This window comes from Arvicanthis niloticus, chromosome X (assembly GCF_011762505.2).
Source record: "Arvicanthis niloticus isolate mArvNil1 chromosome X, mArvNil1.pat.X, whole genome shotgun sequence".
In the NCBI taxonomy this organism is placed as follows: Eukaryota; Metazoa; Chordata; class Mammalia; order Rodentia; family Muridae; genus Arvicanthis; species Arvicanthis niloticus.
The window spans coordinates 107758131-107777623 of NC_047679.1; the positions used below are offsets into that span (position 1 = coordinate 107758131).

The 19493-nt window shown below is 36.5% G+C and overlaps 1 protein-coding gene across 1 annotated transcript in view; it reads right to left on the reverse strand.

Moving 5' to 3' along the window:
* Smarca1 (SNF2 related chromatin remodeling ATPase 1) overlaps positions 1 to 19493 on the reverse strand; it is a 74313-nt gene that overhangs the window by 40328 nt on the left and 14492 nt on the right. The window contains 8 exon segments of the mRNA XM_034485783.2: positions 710 to 842; positions 2632 to 2784; positions 8014 to 8135; positions 10346 to 10572; positions 11484 to 11593; positions 15902 to 15970; positions 16899 to 17030; positions 18136 to 18291. Coding sequence (XP_034341674.1) covers positions 710 to 842; positions 2632 to 2784; positions 8014 to 8135; positions 10346 to 10572; positions 11484 to 11593; positions 15902 to 15970; positions 16899 to 17030; positions 18136 to 18291 — 1102 coding nt within the window.

Genomic DNA, 19493 nt, shown 5'->3' on the forward strand with positions numbered 1-19493 from the left:
GCAGCTTTATGAGAAAATTGTTAAGTTTAATGTTATCTACTTAATAAGTAACTAGAAGGTTTTGGTCTAGCACATTTTTTATTTTGCTATCCTGTTAATACTTTCTTTGTGTTCCAATTTCATTTTTCAGATAACTTCTCTGCATGGAAAAGATGCTTTGATGGATATTTGTTTAAATTTCTCAGAAGCCAATATTTTTCTGCTAAATAATAGTTATAAAGTACTACAAAAGTACAAAAGACATGTCATTGGCATTCAAGTATAACACAGTGCATTTATTTCATGTACTGAAGGCATAGGCTTAAATTACAAAGATTATGAACATCTTTTCAAAGATTATTTATATGCAGGTAACATTATATAGACTGAGCATATTATATTAGGAATATGCATATACATATATGCATGTAATAACAATCAATTAAAAGAGGCCATTAATTTGAAAGAGGAAGGAGAAATATATGTGTGTGTGCATATATACATGCATATGTGTATGTGTATGTGTGTGTGTGCGTGTGTGTGTGTTTGGAGGGAAGAAGAGTAAGAAATAAATGACTAAACTATATTATGAGCTAAAAATAAATGGAGAAAAGATTATTTTCACTGTTTGTAATTTTCAGTCAACCTTTATTGAAAAGCAGTATCCTTTGAAGGAAACTAAATGTGTTTTGCACCTCCTCAAATTAATGAAGTTTCTACATAGGAATACCTTGCTGTATAACGATTGAATCAAGTCTCAGTTTTATCTCAGCTCTCTCTACAATCCTCTCTTCCACTGTGTTGTCCGTAATGAGACGGAAGACTCGTACTGGCTTCTTCTGACCAATGCGATGTGCCCGATCCTAACAACAACAACAACAAAAATCCAACTGTAAGATGCTGGAGACTGTGGACGAGACTTAGACATATAACTACAATGCTATAAATATCTGAAAATAAAATTCAGACTTCAATCTCTCTAAACCTTTCACCTTTGAAAGGAGGATGATGGCTGTTAAGGATATCCAAAGACTTCTGGGAACAAAGAAATCTCAAAGTGTACTGTGCTGCTACTGGGAAACTTTCAGAATGTCATAATGCAAATCCTCTTTAAGATGAGGACAAACAGCAGCTAAGGCTTCCACACTGAGTTACGAGGTAACGTTAACTCACTTAATGCAACCATCTCCAGGAGGAGCAAGGAGTTTTTAAAGGAACAAAGCAGATAGCAACGGCTGCTATGTTAACAAAAGTCTGCTTTATCTCATCATCAAGCAGTTCTTTCTGCTTACCAAGGCAATTCTGGGATACATAGTAAAGGCTCATAAATATTAATGAGATCTTCATAATTTTAAGATTCTAAAATTGCTCCAATGGTTTATAATTAGCAAAGGTGGCAGGTGGCAACTTCTGGCAAAATATAAGAATGTGGAGAGTGTGTTTAAAATGCAGAAACTAAGAGAGCAAATGAGAACAGAGAGGAGGTGGAGAGAATCAAAGAAACGGGCTTGAAAACAGTCCCTGTAGTAAATGTAAACACAATACAATAGTCAAATGTTTCAATAAGGCACTTTCAAGGAAGATTCCATACTGTACAAATATCTAAAACTTTAAACTCCAACCAGTAATCTCTGAATGACCAGATTGTGATAAAGGGTAAGATAAAACATTCTTTTAAAATACACACACACACACACACACACACACACACACATTCAATGACTCAGTGGGTAAAGTGCTTGCTGTTCAAATATAAGGACCTAAGTTGGGATCTCTAGCACCCCACATAAAAGCCAGGCATAGTGGTGCTCACTTAAAAAGCTAGCACTGGGAGGCTGAGACTCGGGGCAGGGCTGGGGAGCACTGATCAACCTGTCAAGCCAAAGTGACAAACTCCAGGTTCAGTAAGAGAACCTGTCTCAAACATATGATAGAGACGCAATTGGGGAACACATCCTCCTGTCAATCTCAGGTTTTCACATGTGCTGTCTTAGGAATACACACCCACACAAATGCATACAACACATGCATGCACACGCACACGTTTTCAGATGATATCCTCAAACAGCGTATTTTCCTTTCTTGCATTTTTACCTATTCATCCCAATTATTTATTACAAACGTTAAACGGTACTAAAGTTTTTTTTTTGTTTGTTTGTTTGTTTTTTTTTTTAAACAGGGTATAGCCATGAAGCCCCAGCTGGCCTGGAACTTGTTATGTAGACCTGGTTGACTTTAAATTCATAGAGATCCCTCTGGCTCTGCTTCTGGGACTAAAAGTCATCATGCCTAACCTAAAGATTTTAATAGGCACTTGTTAATCAAAAAAAATGAGATTAATTTTTAACCCTTATTAAAATAAACTAAGAAAGCCTCCTCAATACTCAAAAATAGACAAAAGTTGACATAAATAGATATAAAGATAAAATTAGATAAAGATTACATATAGATAGATGAATAAGTTTTACACTTTTATTTGAAGCATATCTGTTAGCTTTCATTTCTTTTACTTGTTTTCACAATTAACTCAGTGACTTTAACGTCTATAAAAAAAAAAAACTGTTACCCTATCATTATGCATTACCTTTGTCCTATGTAAACAATAGCATTCTGAGGTTCAATGAATTCCTGGTATCATTAAATGTTACTAACCATAGCTTGTAAATCGACCTGTGGATTCCAGTCTGAATCATATAGGATAACCACATCAGCACTTGCCAAGTTAATTCCGAGTCCTCCAGCCCTAGTACTCAGCATAAAGATGAATTTGCTGCTATTCGGAGCATTGAAGGCCTCTATCGCTTCCTTTTTAATTAACGAAGAAATATAAAAAGAGAAAAACTGAATTACATTCCAAAATTTAAGAAAGAGAAAAGTTAGCATACTCATAGAAAACACTTTTATACCTTGAATATAATATTCTCCATAACCTAATACTTTATAATATTCTTCCATCTTCCATGCTATTTCTCTATACACTGCCCTGTGTGAGTTGCTAGAGAAAATATGTCTTTATAAATGAAACTTGCAAATGTTAACCAATAGAGACATAGGACAATCATACAAATAAATTTAACTAAGCAATTCATTCATTTGCATTCTTTGAAGATAATAGTAAAACTATTCTAATTGATTAAGAGCTGAAATATATTTTCAGGTAACATGTCAGAAATGTCAATATCATTCTGAGGGCTGATAAACAACATGTGGCTAAGATCAATCAAGAGAGAAAAGTTGAGAAATACAAATGAGAGTAAAATGATCTATTTCAGTATAATGACAAAGGGAAAATGGGTGAAGAATCAAGAAAATCAGAATGACATGTCCAGGAATATTTAATAAAGAATCTTTAAAATTAATATGTTGTTAATATCCTCTATACAATGTTTTCATAGAAATTAATTAGAAAAATGCTGTCTCCAATAAAAAAATGAGCCTTAAAGAAGAACTTCTACTCACAGAATAAATACAAACATACAAAAACTACAAGAATAACGTTAGTTTCTCACTAGTAACCAAATAGATGCAAACAAACACTATAATAACATTTTAAGAATAAATCAAAATAATAATACTCAAAGCTAATGAGGGACCAGAGGGATATTGCTTCTGGGAGTGTAAATTGGAACCTTTCTAGAAAGCAATTTGACAGCACACACCAAGAGCCTTAATACTGTTCATACCCTTTGACCCAATAATTCCATTTTCAGGAACTTACCCTAAGGAAACAATCAGAGATGTGCACAAGATTTATTTATAATGACTTTCACTGTAGCATTATTTACAACAGTGAAAAATTGGAAACAACCTATATTATCGCAAAAGGGACATATTATGTACATATCATTGTGGTTAAATATTTTCCTAAAACTATAGATAGTGATTATTTTTACTGATAAAGCACAATGATTAAGCACTGATTAAAAGTATTGATATACTTAACTTTATATATAGCACGCATATATAGTATGGTACCAACTTCTTACATATTATTTCTCATAAAGATTTCCCAGAGATAATTGATTTTGTAAATCTCTCTCAGTACTCATATTACTTATATAGTCACAAAATGCACAGTTATTTTTTTAATGCAATAGAGAAAGATGGTCTATGTTCTAGTGAGAGTTGGTGCCTAGCATTTCTATAGTCAGTAGAGCATGAAACCGTGGAGTACAGAATGCAAAAAGGTGCAGTGACAGGCACCCTGGTGTAAAGAAAATTGCAAAGACCTGGAAGTGAAGCACAACTCAGCCATACATACACATCTGAAACACAAGTCTTTAACTCCTCTGGGACACAATTTAATCTGGACAAGTTTATCAGTACTTTAACCCAGATTATTGGGAGAATCATTGTGAACCACCAGGTGCCAAGCTTACAGTAGCTTCTCACTAAATGTTAAGTCCTTTCCCTATAAGAGTGAAACCAATTAAGTCAGAGGATGATCAGAGGCCTAGCTAGCTGAGTTTATCCATAGGGAAAGGGCAAATGTCAGAACTATTGAGGGGAAAATATCTCCACTGCTGATACACAGAGCAAAGAATCAAATGTAAAAAGACATGAAATGATTATATGAATAGCAATATAAACAATATGTCTCCCAGAGGAAAGAATGACTCTGACATCATGGTATTAGAATGTGATGCTTGTAATTCAAAATCTTTGAACGCAGAATAATACTTGAAGATTTTAAAAAAGAGATGGCTGGAGAGATGGCTCAGCAGTTAAAAGCACTGACTGCTCTTTTGGAGGTCTTGAGTTCAATTCCCAGCAACCACATCGTGGCTCACAACCATCTGTAATGGGATCTGATGCCCTATTCTGGTGTGTCTGAAGACAGCTACAGTGTACTCACACATATAAAATAAATAAATAAATCTGAGAGAGAGAGAGAGAGAGACGGGGGCAAAGAAGAGGGGGAGGAGCAAGAACTGAGGTGGATGGGGCAACATTTAGGATATAAATAAAATAATTAATAAATAAATAAAAGAAAGAACAAAAGAAAAACACAACAAACAATGAAACAAAACAAAAAAACTAAGATTTCCATATAGCTAGGTCAGAAATGACAACTGGCATTTTAAGGCCACATAATACCTACTAAATACTGCCTTGGTGTCCTCTTCATTTCTAGCAAGAAAGGGCATTCATCTTGAACAGTACTAAAGTGTTGGGGGCCAACTTTAGCAGAAAGTGGCTATCAGCTTTGCAGCCATCTTGAGCCATATACCCTGACATGAGACTTGGATTACAATAGCCTACAACAGCTGAGCACACTCCGATAATCTTGGTTTAGATACCTTGAGATTAAAGGTGCGTGAGATTAAAGGTGTGTGAGATTAAAGGTGTGTGAGATTAAAGGTGTGTGACTTAAGAGTGACCTAGAGATCAGATTTAGAGACAAGACCTAAGGGCATGATTATAGGTGTGAACAAAAGGCATGGCTTAGAAGTGAGACATATAAAAGGCAGAGGCAGACAGAGATCAGAGAATCAGACAGAGGAGACAGAGAAGCAGACACTTCAGAGAGTACAACTTGGAACTAGGAATTAGGTTAGAGAGAACAACTTGGAGTTAGTTATTAGACATTAGGCACTTGGCACTTGGAAGAAGAAACTTGGAACTTGGAGGCAGTAGGAACTAGGGACTAGGAATTTAGGACTTGGGACTTGGAGAGAGGAAGAGAGACTGAAGAATAAACGGGATTGAAACACATTCTGTCTGGTCTCCATTCTTCGAGTCCGGCCTCACTCTCTCTCTCTCTCTCTTGCTGAACAAAGACCCACGGACCGGAGCAGCAGCTTGGACCGGGATACAGTGGCCACCAAATACGGGGCAGCCCGGGCCTCAACATTTTGCTCGGGCCGCGACATTTTTTGGCCGCCCGAACGTGGGGCTAGTGCGGTTCTCAACACTAAAGATGTTATGCTTATTGAAGAAATGGGTTCTCAAGACTAAATCAACAAACGTTTCAAGTAACTGTCTCAGAGAACTTCAAACTATAAGGTGGGAAATAATTGAAGTTTTTAAACATTCGTTTATGTGCAAAAGTTACCATGACTGTTTTCTTTTAACAGGTAGCAGAAAAGCCTTAACATAAAAGTCTGTGTGCTGTTGGCAAAGCTTCAGTATGTGGTAGCCAGGTTTTAATAAGGGTGTACATAGGAGACAGAAAGCCTTGTCAATGGGAGGAACTGTGGAAGTAGAGGAACATGGGCTGAGATTCCTGTGGCCTCAGAAGGTGTTCTGAAAGAAATAGACGTGTGTGTGATTTCCTGTCACACAGAATATAACACAGTGCATGGTTTTAAATCTGTTTGTACCTCTGAACACCTGGACACTCGCTCTACTTCAAAACGTTGGAGCATCTGTTCTTCTGCCTTCTGGCCCAGGATCATCTGACAGACATTAGTGCTGCAGAATTATTAAGGGCTGATTACTCTGTCTAGGCAGATATAATCAGTCGACTATTCTGCAAGTGTGTCCTTTTCTGGACAGTAATTTGTCTGTAGAAGGAAAGTGGCAATTCTTGCCTAGTGGCTTGAATGAGTTGTCTCACCACAACTGGAGTAACTCCAAGGATGCTCAATTTCTTCTTAGAGTTTAACATAGGAAGCTGTCCGGAGCAGACAGGTCTCTAATGAAAATGGACATTAATACTGAAATGTTTGTCCTGTCAATTCTAAGGATTTCTGATGTTTTGAAAACCAGCTATCCATGTAAGGTAATCTGGACTGTTGCCTGTTAACTCCACTCAGCTATTTCTAAATAAAACATAGAGAACACCCTTATAATAAACTCCAAGTCATGAATTTGCTATAGTCCCTTAACTCACAGGCTGACCATCTTAAATCAGTTAAAAAAGTTAAAGAAGGACTGGGTCTAAGCTTTGTATTCCTAAGTGTGTTATACTGGTACAATGCCTATGAGAGTAACAATATTCATCTCACTCTTATATCACTAAGAAGCTCATGCCAATGAAAACCTTAAAATTTGTAAACAAAGTAAATTGGTGCCATTTAAGAATTTATATCTTCATCTTGATATTAATTATACAGATTTCTACTAATAGGTTATGGCTATGCAATAAACCCTAGCTAATCCTCTCTATTCCTACCCACCAATCTTCACAATGTCATCAGTAAGAAGCATTAGTATTAATTTATCTTTATAATAAAGATACTGAGGCTCGTAGAATGAAATGGCCACTAGAAAGTAGTGGTGTTAGTGCAAAAATCAGGTCTTCAAACCAAGTTCAGGGTATTTCCATAAAATCTTGTTCATTTGCCCAGAACATGGGTATTGACTTGAAAAAGAGAGAGAGAGAGAGAGAGAGAGAGAGAGAGAGAGAGAGACCTAAAGGATCATAGAAAAGAGAGAAAGAAATAGCAAAGCCATCCACAAAATGATGTAATGGGTTTAAAATGGATTTCAATCATGATTTTTGTGATGGATAACCTAAAGACTTACAAGGATTTTCAAATATAAAGAAGACACTGGGTGCTAGGTAGGTATAATTATTCATGCTTACAGACCAACATTTTTACCATCCTAAAATCCCAAACTCATAAGTACCTGCACCTGTTTTGTCATACTTCATTTTTACAAAAGCCCTCTACAGCCAAGACTGCTTCTTCAACACTAGAGTTGGTTGATCATAAACCAGCCAAATGACCACTATTAAACTCCACAAATGGCAAGGGTCCACCATGGGACACAAATTCAGAAAGAAAAGAAACATATAATCAGAAGTCGGGGAGTTAGTTTGAGAGACAGTATTCAATGGAGCAGTGGCTAAAAGAGATTGTGTTCTTAGAAAAGCCTATCTCCGAAGAGCCTCAGATGATTTGGAAAAAGTCAGCAGAACGGAAACTAAGTGTGGAAGAGTGATGATAGAAGAAAGATCATGGTGGCAGTGAGGAAGTCAGTATCACTGAGCAGTAGAGGAGACCAAAGTTTAAAACAACAGTAAAGAAACATATTGTGCAACTGAGCTCTGATTTTTGATATCTTGCTTTACTTTCTTGTCCTCACCTCTCTTTCTTCATGTGGGGTTTGTCCATCCAGGCGACAATACTCATAACCACGCCACATACAATAATCCTCCAAAATGTCTAGCAGTCGAGTCATCTGGCTAAATATGAGAACTCTTGATCCTAAAGTATTTCACCAGAAAATAGTTACACAACATGTTCAAAGATGAAAACTACATAATGAAACACATTATCTTTGTGCAGTTAATAATATATGCAAATAAATCCAGATACCTTGAAAACCAAAAAGAAAATACAGTATCATAAACAATCTAAATAATATGCCATATGAACATGCCAACACAAACACCAAAAAAATAAATAAATAAATAATGTTACACAAAATTATCTATTTGTTAAACTATAAAGTTTTCTTTAGGTCTTAAAAAATCTTGCAGACATTATGAATTTTGCAGACAAGTAGATGGAACTAGAAAATATTATCCTGAGTGATATAATCCAGACCCAAAAAGAAATAAATGGAATGCATTCACTTTTAAAAGGACATTAGCCATAAAGTACAGCATACCCACGATATACCCCACAGACCCAAAGAAGCTAAACAAGAAGGAAGGCCCAAGCAAGGATTCAAGGATACTTGAATCACACTTAGAAAAGGAAACAAAATAGTCATAGGAGGGAAAGGGAGAAAGCAAACTGGGTGGGAGAGTGGAGAGGTTGGGAAATGGGGGAGGTCATGATTAGGTATGGGAAGAGGCCCAGAGATCTAGGAGAATGAATGAAAATCTGCAGCTGACTGGGGTGGGGGAAAATGGAGAATTTCTAGCAAGACCCGGAGACCTGGAATGGGGGAGGCTCCCAGGAGCCAATGCTGGTGACCTTAGCCAAGATGCCTAACACTAGGGACATGGAACCTGCAGACATCACCTCCTGTAGCTAGGCAGAACCCATAGGAGAAGGATAGGGACCCATCCACTAAACTTTCAACCCAAAATTTATCCTGTCTTAAAAAAAAATGCAGGGATGGAGCAGAGACTGAAGAAAAGGCCAACCAATATCCAGCCCAAGTCAAAACCCATCCCATGGGCAAGCACCAACCCCTGACATTATTAATGATACTCTTTTATGCTTGCAGACAGAACCCTAGCATAACTCTCCTCTGAGAGGCCCTACCCAGCTTACTGAAAACAGATACAGAGATGCTCAGCCAAACATGAGACAAAGGTTGTGGACATCTATGGAAGAGTAGGGGGAAAGATTGAAGCCCCTGAAGTGGAGGAAGATTCCACAGAAAGACCAACAAAGTTAACAAACCTGAGCCTCTGGGAGCTCTTAGAATCTGAACTATGTTGGTAGAATATACACAGGCCGGAATGAAGTCCCCTGGCACATATGTAGCAGACAAATAGCTCAGTCTTCATGGCTGCCCTGTCTAGCCTCAGTGGGAGAGAATGCACCTGATGTGGCAGAGATGTGATGTGCCAGAGTGGGGGGATACCCAGGAGGGACCCCACCTGCTCGGTGGAGAAAAGGAGGGGGAATCAGGGTAAGGGACTTAGTGAGGGAGGGACCTGGAAAAGGAGCAGTATTTGGGATGTAAACAAATAAATAAATATTTTTTTAAAAAAATTCTTGCACATACACTACCATGGCTTAGATTCTGCCTTGTCTTTGTCCCAAGGATCTACAATGGTCCATATAATCTCTCTCTGGTTTATTACTGCAACTGTCTTCACCTTGTCTTCTGGTTTTGCTCTCTCATTCCCAGATTTCCCACACAGTGCTTCCAGCATTATCTTCCTGCCATACAGTTCTGATCATGTTACTTCCTGTCATTGAGTTTTCTTTAACTTCTCTACATCCAACATAAGAGTCTTTAAAGTATGGTTTTAAAGGCTTTCCATAATTTGGTACATAATGGTGCATAATTTGACACTATCTATCTTTTCCAAGTTCGAGAAATGCCACACTACATTACATACCAAAAATGCCTGTGCTATGGTTCCTGTTTCCCTGCCCTAGACAAGCACACCCATCCCATTACCAATGGCTCACTCCTGCTTTCAACCCCCAGTCTTCACTTTCAAATATCATCACTGTGAAGACATTCCCAGTTCTCACTTTCTCAACAGCACGATGAAGTGCACTTAGCACAATGAACTGCAACTCTTCTTTCTCACTACACTGTGAGCTTCTCTAAGGCAAAACTATCGCTGTAGTCATCTTTGCATTCCTAGACTGTAGGAGAACTCCTGGCAAAGAATAAGTACTCAACAATGTCTCCTAATGAATGAATATAAGGCATTTTGTTCACATACAAATCATTATCATGAGTCTATTCCATGCTAACTAAAAAAAAAATCCTCACTCACCCTGTTCTTTAATTCTCGCCAATAGCTTATCCAGAGCTACCATTTTACCACTATTACTGACAATGTGCTCATCTGTCGTATATGGTGGGCCAGGCTCTGCTCCATCAAACAGATAAGGATGATTACAACACTTTCGTAGCTGCATCAGAATATTTAAGAGTCGCATCTTGTCCATCTTGCCAGAAGAGTTTAAAACATCAATGTCTTTCATCAGAATTTTTGTATACCTAAAATGTGAAACTATAATTAATCAATTTCAAGAAAACAATGCCATAAAGAAATATCCCACTAGTGGTAATGGCTGGATTCCTATTAAGTACGAATAAAGTAGATAAAGGCAGATTTGAATTGAGTGCTAGAGGTGTCAGTCAATGATAGAATGCATGATTAATGTGCACAGTGCCCTGGGTTCAATCACATAAACAAAAAACAAATCTTTTTGATTTGAAAGAAAATATGATCTGAAACAATACCAACCAACCAGACCTCCCAGGGTCTAAACCACCAGCCTGGGAGCACACAGGGAGAGAACCATGACTCCATCTGTATATGTAGGAGAGGATGGCCTTGTCAGGCATAAGTGGGACAGGAGATCCTTGGTCCGATGAAGGCTGGATGCCTCAGTGTAGGGGAATTCAAAGGCAGGGAGGTGGGAGTGGGTGGGGGCACACACTCATAGAAGCAGGAGGAGGAGGGATGGGATGGGGGTGTCAGGGGGAAAACGGGGAAAGGGGATAACATCTGAAATGTAAATAAATAAAATATCCAATAAAAAAAGAAAGAAAAGAAACTAAAGATTTGAATATTTTGTTTTGTATGTTACTTGCATCTATGTTGCTTATGTTAGTAGAAACTACCATCAGCTACTGATTGTTCCAACACCTACATCTGATAATTATCTAACTACAATACTTGCTGAAAGTTTACAGCTAACTTTTACCTGTTTGAGCTATACTCATATTTGAGCTAAGAGCAATCTCATTTTCCTTTTTAAATGGAACACATTAATTTTTTAATACAATATTTAAACAACATAGCTCACCATTTAAGTAAATTATCATAGCTGAACAATCAACAAATGTGATTTTTAATAAATTCTCATATATAAATAAATGTTACTGGATATAAAATTGCTCACCATTCTCGCTGCATTTTACTCAGTCCCAAGTAAATCTTTATTTCCTTCTTAGGAGGCAGACTCTTCTCTACATCAGTTTTTATACGGCGTAACAAAAATGGTTTTAAAACCTAAAAAGCAATGTTTATTATAAAAGCATATAAAGCACTTATGATTTCAAATAGTATGTTTCACTAATACTACAGCTTTAACAGTTAAAACTTTTATCCTGATGTATGATCTAACAAACACCAGCAATAACAAAAAGCAACAGCTGCCTAATTTCTCAGTAAATAACCACCAAATCATGACACCTTAAAGAATGAGAGTGGAGGCCTGGGTAATGTTCATAAGAGAGAGTGAATGTTCTTCATTCACAAGACACTAGGTTCAATTCCCAGATCTTCTAGAAATGAGGGAGGAAAAATAAACTTCACTCATGACTTGACAGGAAAAAATAAGCTAAAACTTAACACAAGACTATTGGCTACTGAATAATCATGGAAGGAGGCTTGCTTTACATACTGCTTTTAATACAAGGGTTTTTAACATGGGGAAAATCTGACATTAGAGTTTCAGTTTAAATTCCTTCAAAACAAACAAAATTTTGTCATTTAAAATAATTAAATAAACGAATGAGGAAAAAAATCGATGTCAAAAAGACAGTTTCAATATTGTTTAAAAAAACAATGGATGGAGATAAAAGGGGATATTAGTATATACCTGAAAGAGAGATTTTGTGTCCCTCATAGAGTACCTAGCAGCAATGTGCCACATGCTGCACCATTAACATTATAGGTAGAAGCTAATCCTTATAATAAATCATTGAAATGAATGTAATTATTATTTTTTTCAATTTTTTCTGACTTATTTTATTTACTATTTGAGAGTCTTTTTATTTAATTATTACAGTTTTGCCTGCATGTATGTTTGTGCAACATGTGTGTACCTAGTACCCCTGGAGGCCAGAAGAGAGTACTATATCCCCTGGAACTAGAGTTATGAATAGTTTGTGAGCTACCATATACATGCCAGGAAGCAAGCCTGAGTCTTTTCTCTCTCTCTCTTGTGCACTCGTGCTCCCACCAGTAATTCTATCCTCCACGATGCTTAGTCTTCTTCTAAGTCTTCTGAGTTCTTCTTCTGTTGTGTTTTTGGTTGGTAGTTGGTTGGTTGGTTTGGTTTTGGTTTTGGTTTTGGTTTTGGTTTTGGTTTTGGTTTTGGTTTACTTTGTAGACCAGGTTAGCCTCAAACTCACAGATTCATGAGTGATTGGATTAAGTGTGTGTACCATCACATCTAGCTAAATATGATTATTTCAATTTCAGTAAATTCACTTAAGTCACTCTACTAATAAGTACAAGCAGATTTAAAGTCTCAGACTTTTTTCATATTTACTTCTTCATCTAAAAATATTTCATTAAGAATATTTAACATAGTTTGCATTGAAAATAATCATAGCTATTTTCAAGGCTGATAAATTTGTAGTAGCTCATATATAGGTTATTCATGATAGATATGCAATAAACTGTAGTCATTATTATTAGAGATTTGTAAGAGATAATAAGACTGTTGGTTTCTGACTTGAGCATCTCAAACTTATCTAAAAGTTTATTAAGCAAGCTGTCTTTAAGACTTACAGGCAAGCCGGGCGGTGGTGGCACATGCCTTTAATTCCAGTACTTGGGAGGCAGAGGCAGGCGGATTTCTGAGTTTGAGGTCAGCCTGGTCTACAGAGTGAGTTCCAGGACAGCCAGGACTACACAGAAAAACCCTGTCTCGAAAAACAAACAAACAAACAAAAGACAGGCAAAAATGCTCTGAAGACAATAGAAAGTTAAAGATTAATCCTATTGGAAAAAGAGTCCAAGATCTCTATAAGATGCTCAAAATAGCAAGATATATAAAATCCTACATATAATATGATGTCTCATAGTGTATATATATATATGATAAATTTAATTTATAAATTTAGCACAGAAATATGGTCAATAATAATAAAGTAGAACAAATATGTTATAATACAACATAAATATAAATTATACAAATAAATTTTCTTTCAACAGCAGGAAGTATTTTGTACTAAGGACAATGATGATGGAATTTAATGCATAGAGATTAATCATTGTTTTTATTTCTATAATTTTCTATATTTTTGGCTATGATTAATCATGGGTAACTGGAATGATAGAAAGCTGTAAAAAAAGAGAGGTACTATATAGATTTTACAAGATGCTTACGAGTAGTGAACTTGAGTTAGAAGTATACAGGCTAAGGTAGGGAAAACCATAACAGTAGATCTCCAGAGAAACCAAGAAATAGTTTCTAATAATCATTAACACGTGCATTACTGCTACTATACCCTGAGTTTAGCAACTGGAAAGTCATTGAAAACTATGTGAATAGGTTTCATTCATATGAAATGAAAAGCCATCAGTGATTAGTAGGTTTATGAGTAAATAGTAAGTTAGATAGTGAAGATGTAGAGGTTAGCTTTCATGAAGAGAAAAATCACAGTTAAGGACCCAAAGTTGAGGAAGATAGGTGGATGAATGGATGGATGGATGGATGGATGGATGGATGGATGGATGGATGGATGGATGGATCAATAGGAGGAAAGTGCTTGTGCATACAGTTAAGCACTGGAGAACCCAGGAAAATTAAATTCACAGGCATCCTTCAAAGGAAAAGGATGTTTAGCATACTATCCTCTTGGAATGTTGGGGATGGACATAGTTTACAACCTGCTAATCCTTTGCTGTCTGATAAACCAGGATCTGGCCATATCTTGAGTGTTTATGTTTTACTATCCCAGCCCCTTTCCTCCTAAAACATTGAGCACTGCTTTTAGGCCATAAAATTCATCCTTGTGAGAGATGTCACTTGTAGTTTGTAACTGTCTTCTGTTTTATCTTAGGGGCAGGCCAAATCCTGATTCCCACAGGATTATGTTTACCTCAGTCATTCCCCACAGACCCTCCTCTTAAGCATATTTTCTAAGACTAAAGAAACCATCTTAGATATGAAGCCACATGGACTTGGTAAAGAGCTTCAATGTAAACATGTCTTAAGCTTTGTTGTATTCATGAGGCTGAGTGAATCGTTAACAGAAAAACTGTTTTTTTTTTTTTCAAAATTGTGCTATGCTTAAATATGGTAAAAAATAAAATAAAATAAAATAAACAAGCTAATGTCAGAGTCCAAGTTGTAAGGCAGAAACTTATTCTCAAGGACCTCAGAGAAGCTACCTGAGCATGTTTATGTACTGAGGGAAATGAGACAATATAGAAGGAAGAATAAAAACTGTAGTTAGTTATAGGACTAAACCACAGGATAAAGTCCACAAGGAAACAAGAAAGGATGAGATTCGGAGCTCGCATGGAAGAATTTGCCATTGAGCAGAGAAAACATAATGTTTCCACTCAGGCAGCTGACTAACCAAAACGTACAAAGCTTCAGAAGACAGGACCACATGAAGGAATTTCTACCTAATGACTTCTGTTTTGTCATTCAGAAGAGAATAGTGCTACGTACTGAGCATGGTGGAGGGCAAGAGATACCTGACATAGAAGTCTTGAGGTTGGGCAATACCTAAATCGGCTGATATAAGAAAATAGAACAAAGACTATAACAATAGAAGATCATGTTGAAGGAGACAATACCATGAAATTCCAGCTTATTGTAAAGAACACAAAATCATAGTTGTTCCCACCAGGAGAGTTGTAGAATTGTCTTAGTATCAAGCAGTTTCGGTACAAAGAAAATCTCTATACTCATACAGGGAAACAGCATTATATTATTCTAGTTTGGTGTTGTCAGGGCAGGTGTAGCAGAAGAACAAGGGTGCAAAAGGCTCCACAGTAGGAGCAAAAGAGTAATCCAAGTCTGGAAAATATTGTTTCAAATTGAAGAAGGGCTCTGGGGACTGGAGATCTCTTCCATGTTACAAAAGAAATTTGAATGAGTAAATGTAGATATATTTATCAAAGAATGAAAAAAAAATGTCGACCAATAAATATGAGGGCATCACCTGTTGTTTAACAGATAATGGAGAAGACAGTGGGTGAGAGATGGAACCAAGAGAGGCCTCTTGGTTCTGAAACAGAGGTTTACACATACAGTGGAGGAGCAATAGCTCAAAAAGGTTACTTAGCAACAAGGAGAATACTGATACTATTTGGAGAACTTGTAGGGTATGAGAGTGAAGAGGCTCCACAAGGAAGGACCACAGGATTATCGAGACCAAAAGAAAAAGTTATTCTGGAGAGGTCAAGGATATAATGGCTTTGTTCAACATAGAATTATTTTGAAGGCTATATAGGAGAAGTAATGAGACTGAGGCAAGCAGGAAGCCCAGAATTTCAGATTCTATGGATGTTTGTTTTCTTGCTCAATTATATTCCATTAAATTGTTGACATTTATGACCACTATTACTTACTGCATGGAGTCTTTCCACAAGCTTTTGATCGCCAAGGCAATTTTTAGTGTCAAACCAAGAATCAAAGTCCTGTGGAGGGGTGAAAATTCTACAGTAAGGGCACAAGATTTTTAAAAATAAACTTGGTATTCTATGCATTCATACACAGCTTTAAACGTACTTTTTAAACACTTTATTGTAATAGTCAGAATGTTTTACTTTTATAATAGGTGAAAATACTGCAACCATTGACAAAAATTTAATGGCAATGTAAAGTAACACCGTCACCTTACAAATTATTAGGTTTTACTATATCACATAATGTTATATCCAGTTAAGAAGAATGGGATACAAAAATCAAGCCTTAAAACCCCTAAATTATTCCATTTAATTTGCTGATCTCACAAAACTATGCTGATAATGAAGAAAAATATAAGCCTCTCAAATTTAATGAAAAGGTTGGACACACCACTTCGAACTACATCTCTCTTATCACTGTGGTAACAGTACAATACACACAAAATAACTGACAGAATAATCAGAAGAGAAACATACTATGTCCCAAAATATGCTTGAGAAAACCAAGCTACTCAAATGAAGAATCACCAATAGAAAAGGTATAAAATTTAACCTGTTTTCTATACTTTGAAAACAAATGTCTCAGGCCAGCAAGGTGGCTCTCAGGGTCAACATAATAACACGAGTTCGATTCCCCAGAACACACATAAAAATGCAAGGAGAGAACTGACTAGATCAATTTTTCCTCTGATCTTCACATATTCACACAAACAACAATAACAATAAAGGAGAGAGAAGGGGAAAGATGGAGGGAGGGAAGGGTAGAGGGAGGGAGGGAGGGAAGGAGAGAGTATAGATGGTCCTGAATATTAGGAATATATATTAAGAGGTATGGCTTCGAGCTGGGATTGGAGATCAATAGTAAAGCGTTAGCTAAGCACCCTGGGTTCAGCCCTGAGCACCGCTGCCCCCCCCCCCAAATACTTTGTTTTAAACTTACATCTGCAGAATTAAAGACATCCGGCAATAAAAAGTTAAGTAATGCCCAGAGCTCATGCAAGTTATTCTGCAAAGGTGTCCCAGTTAGAAGTAAGCGATTAGTTGACTTGAACTCGCGAACAATCTCTGAAAGCTAAAATAAAAAAATAGAAGTTATATATGCATTGTTCTAGTTCTTGGAATGCTCAACATTCAATCATATCCTTCATTCAAATTAATTTTCTATGGAAAAATATCCTACTTCAGTTGGTATTGCCACAACAAAGCACAACCAAACACTAATATCCTAGACATGTCCACACCTGAAAAAATACAAATCATATTTATATCTGAGATTCCCTCGCCCATCGTGAAATTTTTTAGTTTCTTCATTTTGGGTTTCGGAAAATCAAATTTCTTCCACTGGATCCAAGCTATCACTTTATAACATCTTCTCCCCACCAACCAGCTTTGTCTACATGCATAGCTAAGCTCCAATTTCCGGCCTTTGCACAATTATTTAGCAACAGGATTGAGCTCATTTTCTTTGATACTTTGTATTAAAATTTCAAGTTATAAGACCACAAAAAATGACAAAAACATAAAATCAGTAATTTTAGAAAAAATCCTATTTTCATAATGTTCTTAATGAAGTGATTATTCTTTAACATGTGTCCTCTTATCAAGGATGAGTTCCCATGTGAAATTAGTACGCTCCACCTGGTAGTTTTGCTCTAGTTCTGTCCCCGTTTCTCTCCCAAAGAAGCCCAGCAATCCAAAGAGAGGTTCATCGTTACAAGTGAAGTTTTTTCTACTGTTTATGAAGTTGAATGGCAACAAATAATTTATATTTTTCATTATTAACACCAGACTCTAATTCACATAAATCACAAAACTCCCTTTTCTAATCCATAGGAATATATACACATAAGGTAAATAGCTCCTCAATAAAAAAAATAAGTCAATGCAAATGATATTTGTACATCAAATATTCTCAGCAATATTAAAATAATGTAGCATGACAGAGTTAGGCTGCAACAGGAGAGATTGCAAATAGATATCTAATTTGCACTAAAGCCAGTGCTCAACTTTTATTGGTTCCATATTGAGTAACGCCTTTATCGGCACTTTAAAAAGTAATTGCCATTCGCATTCTGTGAATAAAAGCATGATCTTCTGCTACTTATTTTTTATTTTCAATACACAAAAAAAGGTGTACAAACAAGCCTACTACTTGGATAATGTTACTGACAACTTACCTTAGATTTTTCATTTTTTATTCTGTGAGCTTCATCAATGACTAAGTATCTCCAATGAAACTTCTTAAACACCGATTTTTCCTTAATTACCATCTCATAAGAAGTCACACAAACATCCCACTCTCCTGGCATCATTTCGTCACGAATAAAAGCTGCCTAATGCAAAATAAAGTTTGTATATTAGATTATGTTGACAAGGTAATTACTGAAAGAAACTGTCAGGAGACTATTAAGAGCTATATGGGACATCATAGACCACTTTCTCTAATTCATTTGAGAGATAGGAAAGTCTCTCACAAAAAGGCTCAAAGATAACTTTGTGGGCAATAGTCTGGCTGTGTTGAGAATATATTTATCAACAAAACAAAATCTCACCTTACATGAATCAGAACACTTTATGTCATGGGAGGCCCAAAAGAACATGGAATAACATAGCTGAACACCTTAGTGTCACAAAGATCTAAGCAGTAACTTAATCTCATTTAACAAGCATAAAATGTTTAGCACATAGCAACATTTCTCGCCTTTGGAGACATCTTATATATTCCTCCATTTCCCAGCAGAGAATAATTATGTATTTTGGTAAGGAGTCCTTAATAGTTTTGAAGTTCTTAATGTTATTATAAGTGTACGGATGTGGCCTCATAAAGGGAATCTTCTCTGTGTAGTAAAGGAAGCTATTAAAAACAGAGAGACTATTTACAACTATTTTAAAATCTTCACAGGCAGTGGCCAACATGGTAGCCGACTTGACTGAAAACATTTCTAACTGGTATGAACTTCATTCCAGATGTTATGGGCTAAAGTAAAACCACAAAATTTTAAAGGAAGCAGAAAAATCTATGTGAAAAGGAACCATTTGGTACTATAATTTCAGAGTTGTGGTGCATAAACAAAAATTAATGGGGTATTACAAAGTCTCTACTACATAATTCATAAACATGCACCAAATGCATTGATTCATCCAACAATATTTATAAGTATTCAGTATGTATTAAAAGATTTCCTAGAGCTGGAGAGACAGCTCAGCGGTTAAGAGCACTGACTGCTCTTCCAGAGGTTCTGACTTCAATTCCCAGCAACCACATGGTGGCTCACAACCATCTGTAATGGGATCTGATGCCCTCTTCTGGTGTGTCTGAAGACAGCTACAGTGTACTCATACATAAAATAAATAAGTTAATTTAAAAAAAAAGATTTCCTAGACTAACACAGTGGACAGAAAAATACCTCTGTAGCCACCTCAGTTATATGCTGAGAAATTATCACATTTTAAACAAAAGGCAGTTAAAATTTGAGAAGATTGTTTAAGTGGTGGAGAGGACTGGGTACCAGTCTAATTGACTCCTGGTACCACC